General features: G+C 38.7%; 1 protein-coding gene across 5 annotated transcripts in view; it reads left to right on the forward strand.

Moving 5' to 3' along the window:
• The first annotated feature begins 2,648 nt into the window (after positions 1-2,648).
• Positions 2,649-15,348, forward strand: part of TANK (TRAF family member associated NFKB activator) — a 28,927-nt gene continuing 16,227 nt past the window's right edge. The window contains exons 1-5 of one of the 5 annotated variants that reach the window (XM_086750827.1): positions 2,649-2,768; positions 3,339-3,472; positions 7,325-7,471; positions 10,636-10,744; positions 11,466-11,578. In XM_086750827.1, the coding sequence (XP_086606953.1) occupies positions 7,373-7,471; positions 10,636-10,744; positions 11,466-11,578 (321 nt within the window). In that variant the 5' untranslated portion in view covers positions 2,649-2,768; positions 3,339-3,472; positions 7,325-7,372. Of the gene's footprint in view, positions 2,769-3,338; positions 3,473-3,825; positions 3,905-6,354; positions 6,460-7,324; positions 7,472-9,215; positions 9,322-10,635; positions 10,745-11,465; positions 11,579-15,348 lie in introns of those variants that run through there. The other 4 variants (XM_086750828.1, XM_086750829.1, XM_086750831.1 and 1 more) reach the window with 4 other exon arrangements.

Raw genomic sequence — 15,348 nt, forward strand, 5'->3', positions numbered from 1 at the left:
CTGAAAGGACGGAGAAACACCACAGAGTCCCCCCAGCCCCCAGCGCCGCGCCAGCCGCTCCTTTGCGAGCGGAGTTTCGCGGGTTCCGGCACCGGTTTCGCCATCGGCCGTGAGCCACCTAGCGTCGGGACGAACGGCTACAGCCACAACCGGCGAGAAACATTACAACCTCTTTCTGACAGCTGGCAGAAGCCAATTTGTGTTTAATAAGCTTAAAATTGTATAAAGGATTTAAGCCTTTACTAAAATACAGCCTTTTGGCAACTGCTGCAGCCCAAGCCTGCCTTAAGAGCAATCAGTTCCTCTCAAGACTTCAGCACAGTTTAACCAACGAGCACAATGTTAACGTATCAGTAAAGACTATGTAAAATTGCTGTAAAAACAGCTTTTTGGAAGTAATGTCAAAAAGCAAACTGTATACAGATGATGTGAGGTATTTAAATGGACTGCTTGATCCACTCAGAGCAAACTTTTGGATTTTACTCTGAAAAAGTATCAACTTGCTAATTCCCCCCCCCCCCAAAAAAAAAAAATTGTTTCTAAGTATAATTAGTCAAAATAAGACACTTGTTTTCAGTTATCTTGTGAAGACTAGATATAGGAAAGCAATTTTGCCTTAACAATGACATAAAAATGTGAAGTATTGATGTGTGATGGAAACACAGAAAGTCGTGACTGGAGTAGCTGTAGGGAAGGAATACAGAGACTGAAGAGGAGGAAGCAGAAAGAAAGAGAAAAAGAAAGTAAGATGAGGAAGAAAAGGACCAAAAAAAATTTACTGTAAAGCAGAAACCATTCTAAAAGACCAAAGTTAGAGACCAAGTTAGCTATACGATACAGGTTTTGCATTCTTTTCACAGATATTTTTCTTGTCTTCTATTTAAAAATTTATTCAAAAGACTGTCAAGATGGATTACTGTAAAGCTTGTAGCATACACTTTATTGTATTTGGGGAGGAAATGTAGTAAAGAAAAAACACTAAATAATGAAGCTAGAGGAAAGACCAGCTTCTCTTGTGCTTTATTGTGAAAGAATATTACTGATAAAGTGCTAAGACAATAATGCATGTGACTTGAAAAGTCATGTTTGTAGACAGTTGTCAGTTTTGCTTTGTCAGGTTTGAGACCTTCACAGCAAATTTACATTAAGTACATTTCTAGAATTTAATAAACAAATACTTGTTTCCTGTAACAACTAAGGTGCAATGACACTGTTTCAGAGATGGTATGTATGTTATGCCTCTATTCAAATTCAGGTAGCCAGAATCTTAGCTGATACCTGTTTATCATCAGATAATACCTACTTACACTTTTCTGCATATTATCCCTTTTTAAATGTAGCATCAGTTAAATCATATTTACATACATTGATCTGAATTTAAGAATTGTAGGTTTTATTTCAGTTACTAACTGAGATATCCATTACTATTTTAAGTGTAGAACTATTGGCAACATTGAATATAAATAAAAAATGTGGAAATTAAAAAAAAGAAACAATAGCGTCTTTTTGCCCCCACCTGCCCCCCTTTTTCTTTAAAAAAAAAAAAAAAAAAAAAAGATCTGGTTGAATTAAACCTTAACCTGTCTCAAATGCTCTGTCTCTGAAAGAAGAAACTGAATCCTCCTTTCTTGGAAACATGCTAACAGAGCAAACACTCTCTGAACCTCAATAGTTCATCAGAACCCCACACGAAGTTCTTAAAAGTGGCTCACCAGAAGATTTATTGGCTCACTAAACTATCTGCCTGTAACTCTCTTTAGTCTTAGTACAGGCCAAAACAGACCGAAAGAGTTGTTAAACATTTAGGAGGAAAGGTAAATTATATTAGAATAACCATCAAAAGAGTACAGAGAATAACGTCTGTCTGCTCTTCCTGTAGCTATGCTGGAGCTCAGTCCTCGGGCTTCCAAGTGCACGCAGCCAGGGTAGGTCAGGCTGCCACAGCTGAAACGCAGGTTCTGATCTGTGAGCGAGCAAGGGGAAAAGCTCTGCTCTAGCAGAAGAAACACCACGGCCCGGCTGCGCGGGTATGTTCACTGGGGTTCAGGGGCGACCGAGGCTAATTGAAACTCTGTAATGCTTCTCTGCCGCTAGCTCTGCAGCTGTACGCTGTGCAGGCATGGAAGAAACCCCTCATTTTCTCCCATCAACTCCACCCTCCTACGCACCTTCAGGAAAAAAAGTTGTACTCGCACACGTGACCTAAAGAGAGAAGGGCTTGCAGCAGTTGCAAAATTGAAACTGTGTTTCCATTATATTCTTATCTAAAAAATTCATTGCCTGCATGAATTAAATGCGGGGGGTGGGGGGAATGCCACGTTAGTAACCTACGAAGGTAAAAGATCCTTTGGATAGAAAGTACTCTGGCCATGAAAAGTATAATTATGTTACAAACTGAAGTAGTTATTTACAAATCGTGCTGAATCATGGAAATGCTGAAATAGGAAGGCACTCGCGGAAGTCAGGAGCAGCACAAACCCTGCCCGAGGGGGTCCCTGGCTGCAGCTAGGCACAGAAAGCACTGCGAGACAGGCGGAGGACGAGGGCCCAAAGACGCTCATCCTTCCGCGGGGCCGCAGGGCCCAGCTTTGTGCGCCGGCGGCCGCTGCCCCCGCCCGGACGCGGCTGAAGGAGCGCGCAGCAGCAGGGCGCCCGTCACGGGGCGGGCAGAGGCACAACAGGAAGTCAGTTCTGGTTCCTGGGTTAAGGTGCTCAGGCAGGAGAGAGCGCCCTGTGCCGGGAGCGGCCGCGGGCTCCGTCAGGCGCCCGTAAGTCTGAGTCGCTTTCAAAACCCCTCCGCTCCCTTCCGCGGTCAGCGGCGGGCGTCGGCTCAGCGGATGGGGGGTGCAGGCGGCGGCTCCCGGTGGCGGCCTCCCCGGCCGCCCCTGCCCTCGGCCCCTCGGCACTTCCGCCGTCCGCTCCTAGGGACGCCGGTTCTCCCTCCGGCGCCGCTTTGCCCGGCTTTCGGAGCAGGGCAGGGGGAGCGTAGTTTGCGCGCGGAGGCGCGCTCGGTGCGTGCGGGAGCCCCCGGGCGGGGGGCTCGAGCGCAGGAGCAGGAAGGGGTGCGCTGTCTCCGCGGGGAGTTATAGCGCGGGCGGGGCGGGGGTGTAAGCCCCCAGCTCCCCGGTAATCGCCATCTCTTTCCGCGAGCGCGGAGGGGCTGGCTGCGCCCCGAGGTGTAACGCTGCTGCGGCACCGGGGCTCCTGCCGGGTTTCCGAGTCTTCCCGCAGTCGGGCAAAGCAGGAATTTTGTCCGTTGGGGGGAAAAAGAAAAAGAAAAAAAAAAAAAAAGTGCAGTGAGTGAGTGCTCAGTCTCTCACAAATGACTACCTCAACAGGTTTCCAGTTCCCAAGATGATGGCAGTGTAACTTAGAAAATATTTCCATTGAAGAAGCTGTTTTGAAAGCAGAAATATGTAGACAAATACTTGCTTCTGGATGACATCTGTGTTCTCATATGAACCCATGAGAGGTAGGCATGTGTATTGTGAATTAATGTGTATCTACACATGATTAGCTAAAACTTTTTTTTTTTTTTTCAGAATTTAAGGTGTTTTCTGAGACACTATGAAAACTCAAAATGTGCCTCTTTAGTGATCTGTGGAGCTGGGATTTCACAATGTACGCAGCAGTATGTCACTGATTTTTGTGCTGGGGCTTTTTTGGCATTTGACTCATAGAAAATTCATATTACTGCTTTTTTTTTTTCCCCAGCTATAGCAGCAAAATGTTTCTAGTTTGAAGCAAGTATTTTAAGAGCATCTGCAGGTTTCATTGGGTTTGTTTACTTAAAAGTTTGTCTTACAACATTTGCTATACCCAGTTTTTTCCAGTGTTCAAGTCTTTACTCGAAGATGAAATTCTGGTTGTCATTGCCATAGCTCTGGCAACACAACACTCACAGGTACTCACATTTGTAGGACCCCCTTGTCAGACAAACTCTGAGCTAATGTCTTTCTCTAATTCTGTCTCTGTTAGAATAACTGCAGCATTTTGTATTGCGTCTGTTCTGACTACCTATTGCTGTTAACAATTGTGGAAGTCTTTAGGATCTAATGAATATCCAGAATGTCAATTGTTAAAGATCAAAGTTGTCAGCTTTGGGCTGAGTATGTTCCACTTGCTCTATGGATACAGCATAACTAAGCCAGAATAAAATAGTGAGGGTATTTGTTTTGGGAGTGGTTTTATTATCATTATTATTTTAGGGTTGTTGAGGTGGTTATTTTCCTCCTAACTGCATATAGGGAGAAGAGTAAATGACAAGGAACAGTTGGCAAATTCCCTGATAAATATTGATGCCTATGGAGGAGAAGCAGCCAGTTTTTCTAACTGTAAGGAGTTTTGGATATGAGATAGATAACATACGAAGCAGTTATTTATTCCAGCAGCAGGCAATTCGGGGTGTGACTACGGGATAGTTTAATCCAATCTAAATCTAGACTGCCGCAGTCCTGCCCACGGCTAGTCTCCTGTTCCCACTGCCGCCTTGTGTTGGTAGTAGTGCTCCAGCAGCCTCACCATGAGGTAGCTCCAGTTTTAATTGGAGGGTTGTCTTTTTAGGGGGTTTGTTGTTGCTTTTTTGAGGAAGTAGAGCGCTACTTTGGCATACTCAATTGTGTAGCATAGAAATGCTAATACTGGTACAACTAAGTGGCAAAAATACATGGCCAGAGACGGGAGAAGGCAGGAATGTCCCTTTCTGGGTCAGTGTAGACTTACATCACTGTTACATAACCGTGACTTCACGATACAATTTCGAAGCCATGCTGCCATTGAACATAAGAGTTCTGACTCCCTCTTGCTGATGTTTTCTGCTCCTGTGCTGGCTTCCTTGTGTTATCATGGCATTTGAAGCAGTCTGTAGAGCTGATCTGCATTAAAACTAGTACAGCAATTAGTTCAGCATTTAGTTTTAAGCTGGATTCATTTGCTGATACAGTTTACAGTAAGGCTGCTTGTGCTGGAAGAAAGGGAAGGGTGAGGTGGAAGCAGAAATTAGTGTCTAGGGTATAGGGGAATATAGGACTAGTTTTTCTAGTTACAGTTCCATCTTAAAGTGTCACTAGTAATGACTTTTATTGTCTGTTTTTTACTGCATGGAGTCTGGATGTCTAAAGCTCCCCTAAAGAGAGCTACCAGTAAACTAGCTACCATTCTCCTTATTCTTCCCTAACAAGTAGAAAATCAGGTGCAGTGCTACAATTCTGCCCATTGGATCAATTACTTTTGGTACCAGCAGTCCAGATAAGAGCAGAACTCTTTGTTAATCCTCCGAGTCTCTCTTGAGTAAAATATTGGAAGTTAGATATAAATTTTAAATGCTATTTTTCAAATGGAGATTTGAATTTGCATTAATTAAATTAATGCCTTCATTTTCTATGAACTGTGAGTGATATGGAGCTGAACCCCATTCCCTCTATTAGAAACTGAACATAGTCTTTTAAATCCCACTGTACTAATTTTTTGAAGTTACCTTTTGTATGTACAGGACATTGCCATTTACTTGGTAAATTTTTACAAGTGTCTCTGAAGAATTCCAGAAAAGTACAAAATCAATATCGGTACAAACTCTGCTAGTTTTTAAAGAATGTGAGAGCACACTTTGAATTGCTTCCAGCCATAACAATACCCTTCTGCAGTTTAGTACCCACCCCTGCAGTCAGCTATAATATCTGATGTTATTCATTGAACTATATAACACAGTCCTTCATTTGAAACTGGAAAAAAGCCTATCCATGCCCCAGGCATTCAAATGAATATTCCAGTTAGTGGAGGGATAGTCTTTGGGGAGGAAGAGGGTGGATGAAGTAGCCTGTGTTACTAACAGTGGTTTCAGACAGTAGGCATGGACCTGAGATCATAAACTACTGAGCCTACAACCTTTCATACGAAACAATGTAGGTGGTTTACACAAAACTGACAAACCTGGATTTCAGTAATACTTGTTATATCAAAGGATCCCTAAACTATTCCAAGCTGTAAAATAATTCACTTTGCCACTATTAAAGTACAGCCGTGCCAGAGCTGAGATACAATTGCTTTTGCAATACACACACATCATTAAAATAAAGTTTGCAGGACAAAAAGGTGTGACATCCATACAGTAGTCTGTTGCACCTTCTAGGAAAGTCAAACCACCTTTCTATATTCAGGCTCTATGATATGGAAGGTGTTAAAGAGCAAGGAAACATGAAAAAAAGCGTCAAGCTGCAATCCTTAGAACTTTGACCAGGGTCCAAGACAAGTTATCCTCATACCCTTTTTGCTTGGCTTATCTTCTTCTGACTGCACTACTTTCCTTAATAGTATCTGTAGTTTATGGATAATCCCAGAAGATAATGAGAGATTATAGTGGCTGTCCATACTGCGCACTGTGAGGTAACTATGCTTTAAGTATCAGGAGAGAAGATATGAATTACTGATTTTATTTTTTTTCCTTAATGCTGGTACTTTGAAGTGGGTGAGATTTTCTTGGTTTGTGGGTTTGTTGTTTTTTTTTTTTTGATAGTTCAGTAACCTGTCCTCTACTGTACTTATATTGTGATTAGTTTTTTATTTTAAAATTAATGTCATATATTACTATAGAAGGAAAGGAACTGTGTTTGCAAAGTTCACACTGTCTTGAAACTGAAGTCTGTGACATTTAATAGTGTTGTAGTTTTATATGTCAAAGTTCACAAGCTGTAGTTTCATTAATTGTTACTGAAATTGTTCACAGAGTGTAAAAAGTTGATAGTATTTTGTGAAAAGGTCTGAGTCTTTCTAATTTCTACTGGTTGATATTAATGATTTTACGTAAAAGATGTTGTAATTCACCTCGTAGTGTTGCTTGTGTTGCCATTTTCATATATGGTATAGCATAGGATAGGTCTGTGACCTAATATTATTGAGCTTTTATCTTTTTATGCTTAATGCCAAAAGCTGAAGTTTGTTTTGGTTTTTAATGCTATTTGTTATCTCACAATTGAGTAAACACTAAGCTGTTGGAAATGTTGTAAAATCAAGTAACTAGTGATCTGCACCAATTTTAAGTCTTAGTCCTCCAACACTGTAACTACATATACATTTACACATTCTGTACGTCCAGAATTTGATTAAGAGTTATTCTGCTTTTATTTGGCTTTTGTTTCAACCTAGCCTCTGACATAAAATTAAATGTTGAGGTGAGTAGAGATATAGTTCAAGCTATTATGTGAGTTAATGCTCAAATATACTGCACATACTACTTGAATTTGATATTAATACAAATCGTTATATATGGGTTTAGTAACATGCTTCTGGTTCTTAGTATTCTCTCTTTTTCCTTCTGATTGCTTTTCAGGTCTGTTAACTTGACCGTCTTTTCAGTGATGAAACAACATTGGGAACTATGGACAAAAACATTGGAGAGCAGCTTAACAAAGCTTATGAAGCCTATCGACAAGCATGCATGGATAGGGACCATGCTGTGAAAGAACTACAGCAAAAAGTATGTGTTGGGTTCTGAATTGTAACTTTAAAGCCATCCTTCCCATGGAGGACTGGTACATGTAGATTTCAGTTTCACTTTAGCTACACGTACTTTAGTGCATCTGTTCAAGTTGGAAATTGCTATTGTGAAACCAGGCCAGTATACTGCAGAGTAACTCATTAGGTTGTGAATGTAGTAGGTGGGTTTCAGGTTTTTGACCTTTTAATATTTTTGTTGTTTTAAAGGTGAGAAAAGTGTCATCTGTTTTGGAGGATTAAGTCTTTTAATGTAAACAGCAGAGCTGTATATAAAATTTACCTAGCTTTAATAAAGTACTTTCTGAAATCTAATTTGCTTTATTAAATATTACTTTTTAAATTATTACTGTAAATAGCTTAAATTGGTTTTTTATTACTAGGAAGATAGGCCATATGAATTACTACTTTACTTGTTGTAAAGGTGAAATACTCTAATATGTTAAGCACTGTGCAAGCTATTAGGACAACAGAGTTTGTGTGTTGAAACATTTACAGTAAAGTTGCCTTAAAATTATTAGAATAAGTATTTATTTTTTAAAAATAACCATCTGTACAACTATTCTTTAATTATGAAGTAACAGAAGGATTCTGGAGGCATTCTGACCAGTAAGGAGCACCTTTGAATTTTTACTTAGTCTGTTATGGAATACCTTACTTCAGACAAAACTCTTCTAGGACTTCTCATCATGTATGCCAGCATATTGCAAAGCTATCAGTTTGGGGCTTTGTCATACTAATTTTATTGTGCGTATTATGCCCAGCAATGGAACCTCTGTTATAGGAAGGCTTGAATGTTTTTAATGCTACAGGACTTTCTGATACTTCCATAGAACTGGCAGGCTGGGACGTTGTGTCAAGTTATAGAAGCAGTAGTAGAATTGGGAGCAGGGAAAGGTCTACTGGAGAATGTTCTCTGGGCCCAATCTTGCCGTCCCCTTGCACGGCAAAATAAACTAGCCAAGGCACTGCAGAACAAGTATCAAGTGACTCGAGTGCAGTCATCCACTGTGTGGTCTATCTCCATTCATAGTCTGTTGCACAGTGCTGGTGCAAATCTGTAGCGTTTTCTCTACTTAAGCACAAGTAGCATGTCAGTATGTTTTGTGCTGAAATTGCAACTAACTTAACAAAAGACAACACATTTTAGAATGTTTAGGAATATTTTAAATTCTGTTGAACAATTAATTATTTGAAGGAAAACCAGTCATATTGATACTCCAGGGTCATCTAACAGTACATCAAAGAGACTTCTGCCCAAGAAACAAGATGTCAAGTGCAAGGTCACATAGCTCTTCTAAAGTCTGTGGAAGAAAACTAAAGAAGTGTGTGAGATCATTATGTTAGGCAAACTAAATGCTTGCAAGATTTCTCTGTGTGTTTTCTCTGGTTCAGAAATTAAAAATGAAAGCCTTTCATAAAGGATTACTACCAGTTCAAATCTTTGTCCTAATCAAACTTTTAGCAATTGGATTTCATTACTTCAAAAGAGAACAAAAGTATTTTTTCAATAAGAGTCGATACTATAATTAGTTGGGGGAGGGTTGTTTGTGTGGTTTTTCAGGTTTTTTAACCAAACTCCTGTTTTTTTAATGTGCTTTGTACAGAGCTTTATTCTTGTAACTTCCTCTGTTCATTGTGTGGCCTTCACACATTGTTGGATTGTCCACCATTCTGTTGTTAACAGTTTACTACTTAAGTTACCAATAGGCCACTTGTTTTGCCAGTCTCTAGAGCTGGGAGCCATGTCAAGCACACAGAAGCCAGAGTCATCTCGGCCAGATGGTGTTTGATACAGATGGATGGTTGGTTGTCATGCAGATCTTCTAGTTGGTAACTTGTTGCTGCCATCTGACTCAAGGAATAATTTGTGCACACTGGCTGTCAAAAGCATCTTCTCTTCTGTCTGTTTTAGCTGTCATGTCTGTGCTCTGTACAGAAGTGTTGACAAGACATTGCTGTTGTACATTTTCAATTTGGTTCTCAGTGATTTTTCTGCTTCATGAGGTCTCTTAGCTGCTGGAGTGTACTGCTCTTTGATCACTTTTTTTTTTTTTTTTTTAATAAACTCTTATAGTACAACTACTACCTGGACTTTTAAAATAAATTTTTCTTGTAGTTTTTTTTCCTGCCTACTTTAGACAAACACATTAGGCAGTAGAGGGATGTGGAATTTAAATGTGACTGAGATTTAAGAATTAGATAGTAGTATGGATAAACCATGACTAGATGTGAAAACAATGCCTCGTCTTGTTCCAGGTCATGACCTGTTCCATAGTAGGCATATTTTTAATTTCAACAAAATTCAGTGCATTCCTTTAAATTTCCCTCCTGGGACTTCACAAGTTTTCTTGCTTGTTTTTAGCACTATCGTAACTGCAATATTAGGCATGTGCTAATGAAATAATAGTTATTTTAATATTAGCACCTTCTTGCTACCTGACCATTTGTCCAATTAACTGGCTCTCTAACAATATGTATACAGTTTGGTGAAATGTGAGCAGTCTTATTAGGCTCTGTATGGCCTGTTTATAGCATGGATGGAGTATGGCTAGATGAAGAATGCGACTGCTTCCTTGCTTCTTGCCCACCTCCACCCTGTTTTCTAGGTTAGAAAAACAAGTCTACTACTTTCAAAGGAACAGGCAAAACTGCTCATAGGCAATTAAAGTTATTTAGAAAATATCTGTTGTATGGAATAAGCATTGTTGTTGTTTTCCACTTAAAAACTATCTTTTTGAAAGCCTGTATTTATATCATTTATTTGTTTAGAAAATACGGAGGAAGAAAATTACATCTTTCTATAGATAAACTGACCAGCATTGTGAAGAATATTAAAATTCTAATTTTAAACCTGATGTGTCTATGGCCATGAATAAAGAATCGTATACTTAGAAGTTATCCTGTCCTTTACAACTGCCACAGTTCAAACAATTACTGGAAATCAGGATTTATTTCCTATAATACCTTTTCTAATCAGGGCAGTGTCAGAACTATGGACTTGTCAAAGGTGACTGTAGTTGGGTTTTCACATAGAGGTCCACAGCTACAACTATCTTTAAAAATTAGAGCTGCTTTTTATATGCCAAATAGGAAATCCCTAGTCAAAACAGAATAAGATTAATGCTAATTAAATTATATTTGCAGACAGAAAACTACATGCAGCAAATACGTGAACAGCAGGAAAAGATAGAGCTTCAAAACAGCATTATTGCAAAACTGAAATCACAGTTAGCTGCTCTGAATGCTAATAGAGGTAGGTACTCCAGTTTGCACGTTATTTATTTTTATGCTGTGTTGCATTGAGGAATAGTTCTGACTTTGTTGCTTCAGTTTTTACAATATACATCTCTCAAAGCACTATCATACTTATCTGTGAACATGGGAGTTAGCACAAATGTGCAGTTTCAAAATAATAATGCAATAATGATAAAATGCAACACTTCTCAGAGGTCTCTCTTGATCCTCTTCAAGAAATGGTGAGATTTTTCTTTAGATGTGCTCTGATTATGTCTTCTATGTTAGATGAGCCTTGTGGTGCTAATCTTATTGGATAACCAAAGCTTTATAAGCAGGTAATTCTCTTTCAGATCAAATAGCCATTGATGGGTGATTTTCCAGTGTTTGACTGCATTACACAAATAAGAGAAAAGAGGCAAAGTAACCATGTGTTACTCTGCCATGCTCATTAAATATTTATTCACACTAGCCTAACACTCCTGGTTTTCATAAATACTCTCAAAGTGGTTGGCTTTTATTTTTTAAGAGTACATGTACATTCTTTATTGCTGGTTTAGTCTTACGTTGTCTCTAAGCACAGAATCAGGCTTCTCTTGCTTGTTTAATATGAACGCTTGCTCAAAGAAAATAGAGGTTAATACAAGTGTAGTTTCTTTTAATTTTGCTTGTGCTTAGAAGCTGGCTGGGGAAAAACGCAGTGACAATCAGCTGCTTTTTTTTTTTAATTTATTTTTAAGGTAATGCACATCCCTACATTCTGATGCATGAAGACATCGAAACTTCCAAGTTATCTTTCAGCCAGCTCTCTGAAAAACTGAACGTAGCAAAGCAAAGAGAAAAACTCTTAAAGGTATGGTCACCTGCAGTATGTTTAACATAAGATCACATTTGTGCTCTGATTATACTATGAGACCCTAAAGAGATGAGTGAGATGTTTTTTCTGGTGCCTTTGAACTGTGTTGTGCCACTGCGGACTACTTAGGTGAACTAAGTATCGATCTTTGATCCTTCCCAGTGCAATCGCTGTTTGGCCATCAAGCTCCCTAGAATAGTTTTGATCATAAAGTAGGAACTTACTTGCTTATTTATTTCTTAACCTGCCAAAACTAGTGGTCAAGAAGGGGCTTTCTCTTTCTCTCAAAAGAGCTTTTCACGTTGCAACCAGTCTGTGTATTTTTGCAAGAAATTGAGAATCTGCACTAAAAGTGATGGAATAGAAAGTGAACTATCCATAGCTCTGGAGATGCTGATGATTTGTTTGTTTGGTTTTTTTTTTAAATAGATAGTTTTAATAGGATGTCTCTTCTCCCCCTCTTCACAGAAATAACACTGAGATTTTCACTACAGCCTGTTGAGAGTAGCAGGAATAAGAGTAAAGCAGTAGTGCAGAATAGATGGGAAGTACCTTGAATGGATGCTGCATGTTGAGCAAAGACAGTGACAGAGATGCACAGAGTTGCATTGTTCTTATCCTAAATCATCCTACTGTGTTTTTTGAGAACTGTCTTGTAAGATAAAATCTTTTCTTTTGGAATATGAATGTCCATAGCAGGGACCCTGTAAGGGTCGTAAAAAGTCCCTTATACAAAATCAGGCAGTGGATTTTAAAAGTATTTATTTCAGGATTTATTTCTTAAACTTAAGCTATAGACAAATTATTCTAAATTCACAGAAATGAATTTTTTAATCAGAAATGTTAATTTTAAAATAATTCCGTTGGATTATTGATGCTTGCTTAATTGTCCTGAAGGAATCTTACTTGAGACTAAGCTTTTGCCAACATTTTAAACCTACAGATACCAAACATTTGTATACACTTCTTTTTTATTTAAAAATAAAAAAAGTCTTTATAATTTTTTTGCATTATAATATATAATCACAAGATGTAATTTATTTCCTAATATTTGCATTTATTTGCAGTACAACACAGCTGAAGGGTTAATTCTTTGATGGAACATCTTTGCATATTTTTGCATTTCTGTCTTGAGTTGGATAAAAACTATGTCTTATGGTTGCACATAGGGACCTGGCCATGTCTAATATTTCATACTCTTGTTCTGAATGTTTGGTCAAGGACAATAGTTTTAAGTAACTTAGTCATATAATGAATCAGAGAAAGGAAGCTGTGTTATCTGCTCTTCTTATGGGGAAACACTTAGAAATTATGTGATCTGTACAGAAGATTATAGGCAATGCATGAGAAGCTGAAATCGCTATTTTCTTAGTGGAATGTAAGTTACTTGTCTTTATCTGCATTTTTTGTGTAGTCTGTTATTGCAGTTACCTCTCAGCAATAGGTAGTTTATCTGGATTTTGCTTCATCTGTGCCATGGACAGAAATATTTCTGATACAACTCCATGCGGAATCAACTATTAACTATACAGTCTGTCTGCATTTAAACACAGGCACAGTGCTATATGAATCAGTAGAGATCTGAACCCTGCAAAGTCAGATTGACCTAGCCTGCTCTAGGCTGTTCCTGTTATTGAGAATGTAGCAGCTTTCTTTCTCTTTAAGTATTGAGTGCTTGGAGCTTGAGGAAAACATGTTTGACTGGACGAAGACTGGCTTTTGCAGAGGCATGTGGGTACCTTTGCACCATCTTTCCGATACAAAAACTCTGACATTTGGTGGTGTGCCTAGTAAGCTTCTGCTGACTTGACAAGAGTGATATAAAGATGTCCAGACAGCACAGCAGAGGTACACACACTGATTCTTCATAGGATATGTCGTCAACCAGTGGAACTTCCTGCTTCAAGGGAAGATTGGTCAACTTCATGGAAGAGAAAACAGAGTTAACAAATACATAGAAACTATTACCCAGAAGGTCTGGGTATTTATTAAAAGATGTAATATGAATGCCACCTGGATTTTTGTACTTTTCCCTAGACATCATATTTTGACATCAGTTAGACCAAAAATCCATCATCATGTCACTGACCCAGTACAGTTGTCTTGTATCTAATTCAGTAAAGTACTAGCTTTTTCAGCTACTGAAATTTGGAAGCTCAAATATTCTATTTGAAAGCCTGTATTTTTCTAATAGTATTCAATCCACATTCTGCTCTAAACCAAATAAATTATGTCTACAGCCATTTTCTTCTACTGCATTAACTGCTTTTTCTACTTCTCCACTGAAAATTTCAGGCTTGCAAAATGTACAGTTTCAGATAATAAATTATGATTACAGTCTCTAAGTTAAAATGTTGCTGTTTCTTCCTGTCCTTCCTTGAAACTCAGAGTCTCTCCCGTGACTGGAGGTGCCTGCGTTTATCGATACCTATTGAAACTGTCTTTTGCTAAGTCCAGTGGGATTTTTCCGTGGACTATATTCTGTCCTCCAGTAAAGTTAATAGAAATCTTGGATTGTTTGTAATAGGTGCATGGCTAGAGCTTAAATTTCAGAGATTTAAAATGAGGGGGGGGGTTAGGTTTTCTGTGGTTTTTAGTAGGTGGCCGTACTTGTGTATTTTATCTACTGTTGTCAAAATCTTTTTCCAGGGCATTATAGAATGTGGTGGGGGTTTTCTTTGGTTGCTTTATTTTTTGTTCACATTCAGCTTTGCTGAAAGAGGTGAGTGGATTAGATTGGCTTGGTGGTCAGTACCAAACTATATACAAGATTATAAGATTTTTTTTCAGTCCTCTGCTTGAGGAGACCAAAGGGACCTAAATTGCTGCCTGGTTTTGAGTACAGCCTGGCTAAACTTTATTAACTAGGAAGAATATGGATTTAGTTACAGTTTCAGAGCCAAAGCTGCCCAGCAAACAGAAAACTTTAGTAAGCAAGATCAGCCAATGTCAAGTAAAGCTGCTTCTGCATGCTATTTTTAGTAGAGACTCAGACATCAGAATCCTTGTAAACTCCATAAAACAAGAAACTAAAGTAAATACCTGTGACAAGAAAATGTGCTCATGTTCATATTTTCCTGGGTCAAGAACCTCAGTATTAAGCACTGTGTGGAGTTTGTTGATCAGAATTTCTTGTGCCATGCAAAAAGAGAATAAACTGTGTCAGGAATGAATGATGAATATGGTACACAAAACTGTTTGTCCTGCAATAAATATTTAGGTCTCTTTTTTTTTTTTGTGCAGGACATAAGCAGAGGAATGGCAGATGGATAGTCATTTTTGTGCTCAAAATTATGGTGCTAAAATGACTTAAGTAACTACAGCAGCTATTGCAGCAGTCTTGTAGAGTTGCATGTTCCAGTCAATATCACCTTCTCTGGTGTCTCTTTGTTTCCGATCTTTGATGCAGGGAAAGCTGTACATCATGATTTTACACTAGCTGACAATTTTATGCATTTAGCTGTTCTTTGCTGCTGGTATGATGCATGCAGTAGGATTAGTTAGGCCCTGCCATCTGATACAAGAAACTCTGGTATCCATAGCCTGTTTTCTTATTGCTTCATCTGTTTAAGCTGTCTCTGCCCAGTAATAAAGAAGAGTTTGTGCTTAAACTGTTAAAAGTTACAGTTAATATTCCCTGAGACCACTTACAGTAGTCCCTCAGTTGAATAGTATTTTTCCTTGAAACCACCTGAGAGTTTGTTTATTCTAGGAAGCCACTGAAACAGGCCATTATAGCACACTTCAGGGAAAAATAAACGCACTTG

The sequence above is a fragment of the Chlamydotis macqueenii genome, chromosome 6 (genome assembly GCF_036417535.1).
Source record: "Chlamydotis macqueenii isolate bChlMac1 chromosome 6, bChlMac1.mat, whole genome shotgun sequence".
NCBI lineage: Eukaryota > Metazoa > Chordata > Aves > Otidiformes > Otididae > Chlamydotis > Chlamydotis macqueenii.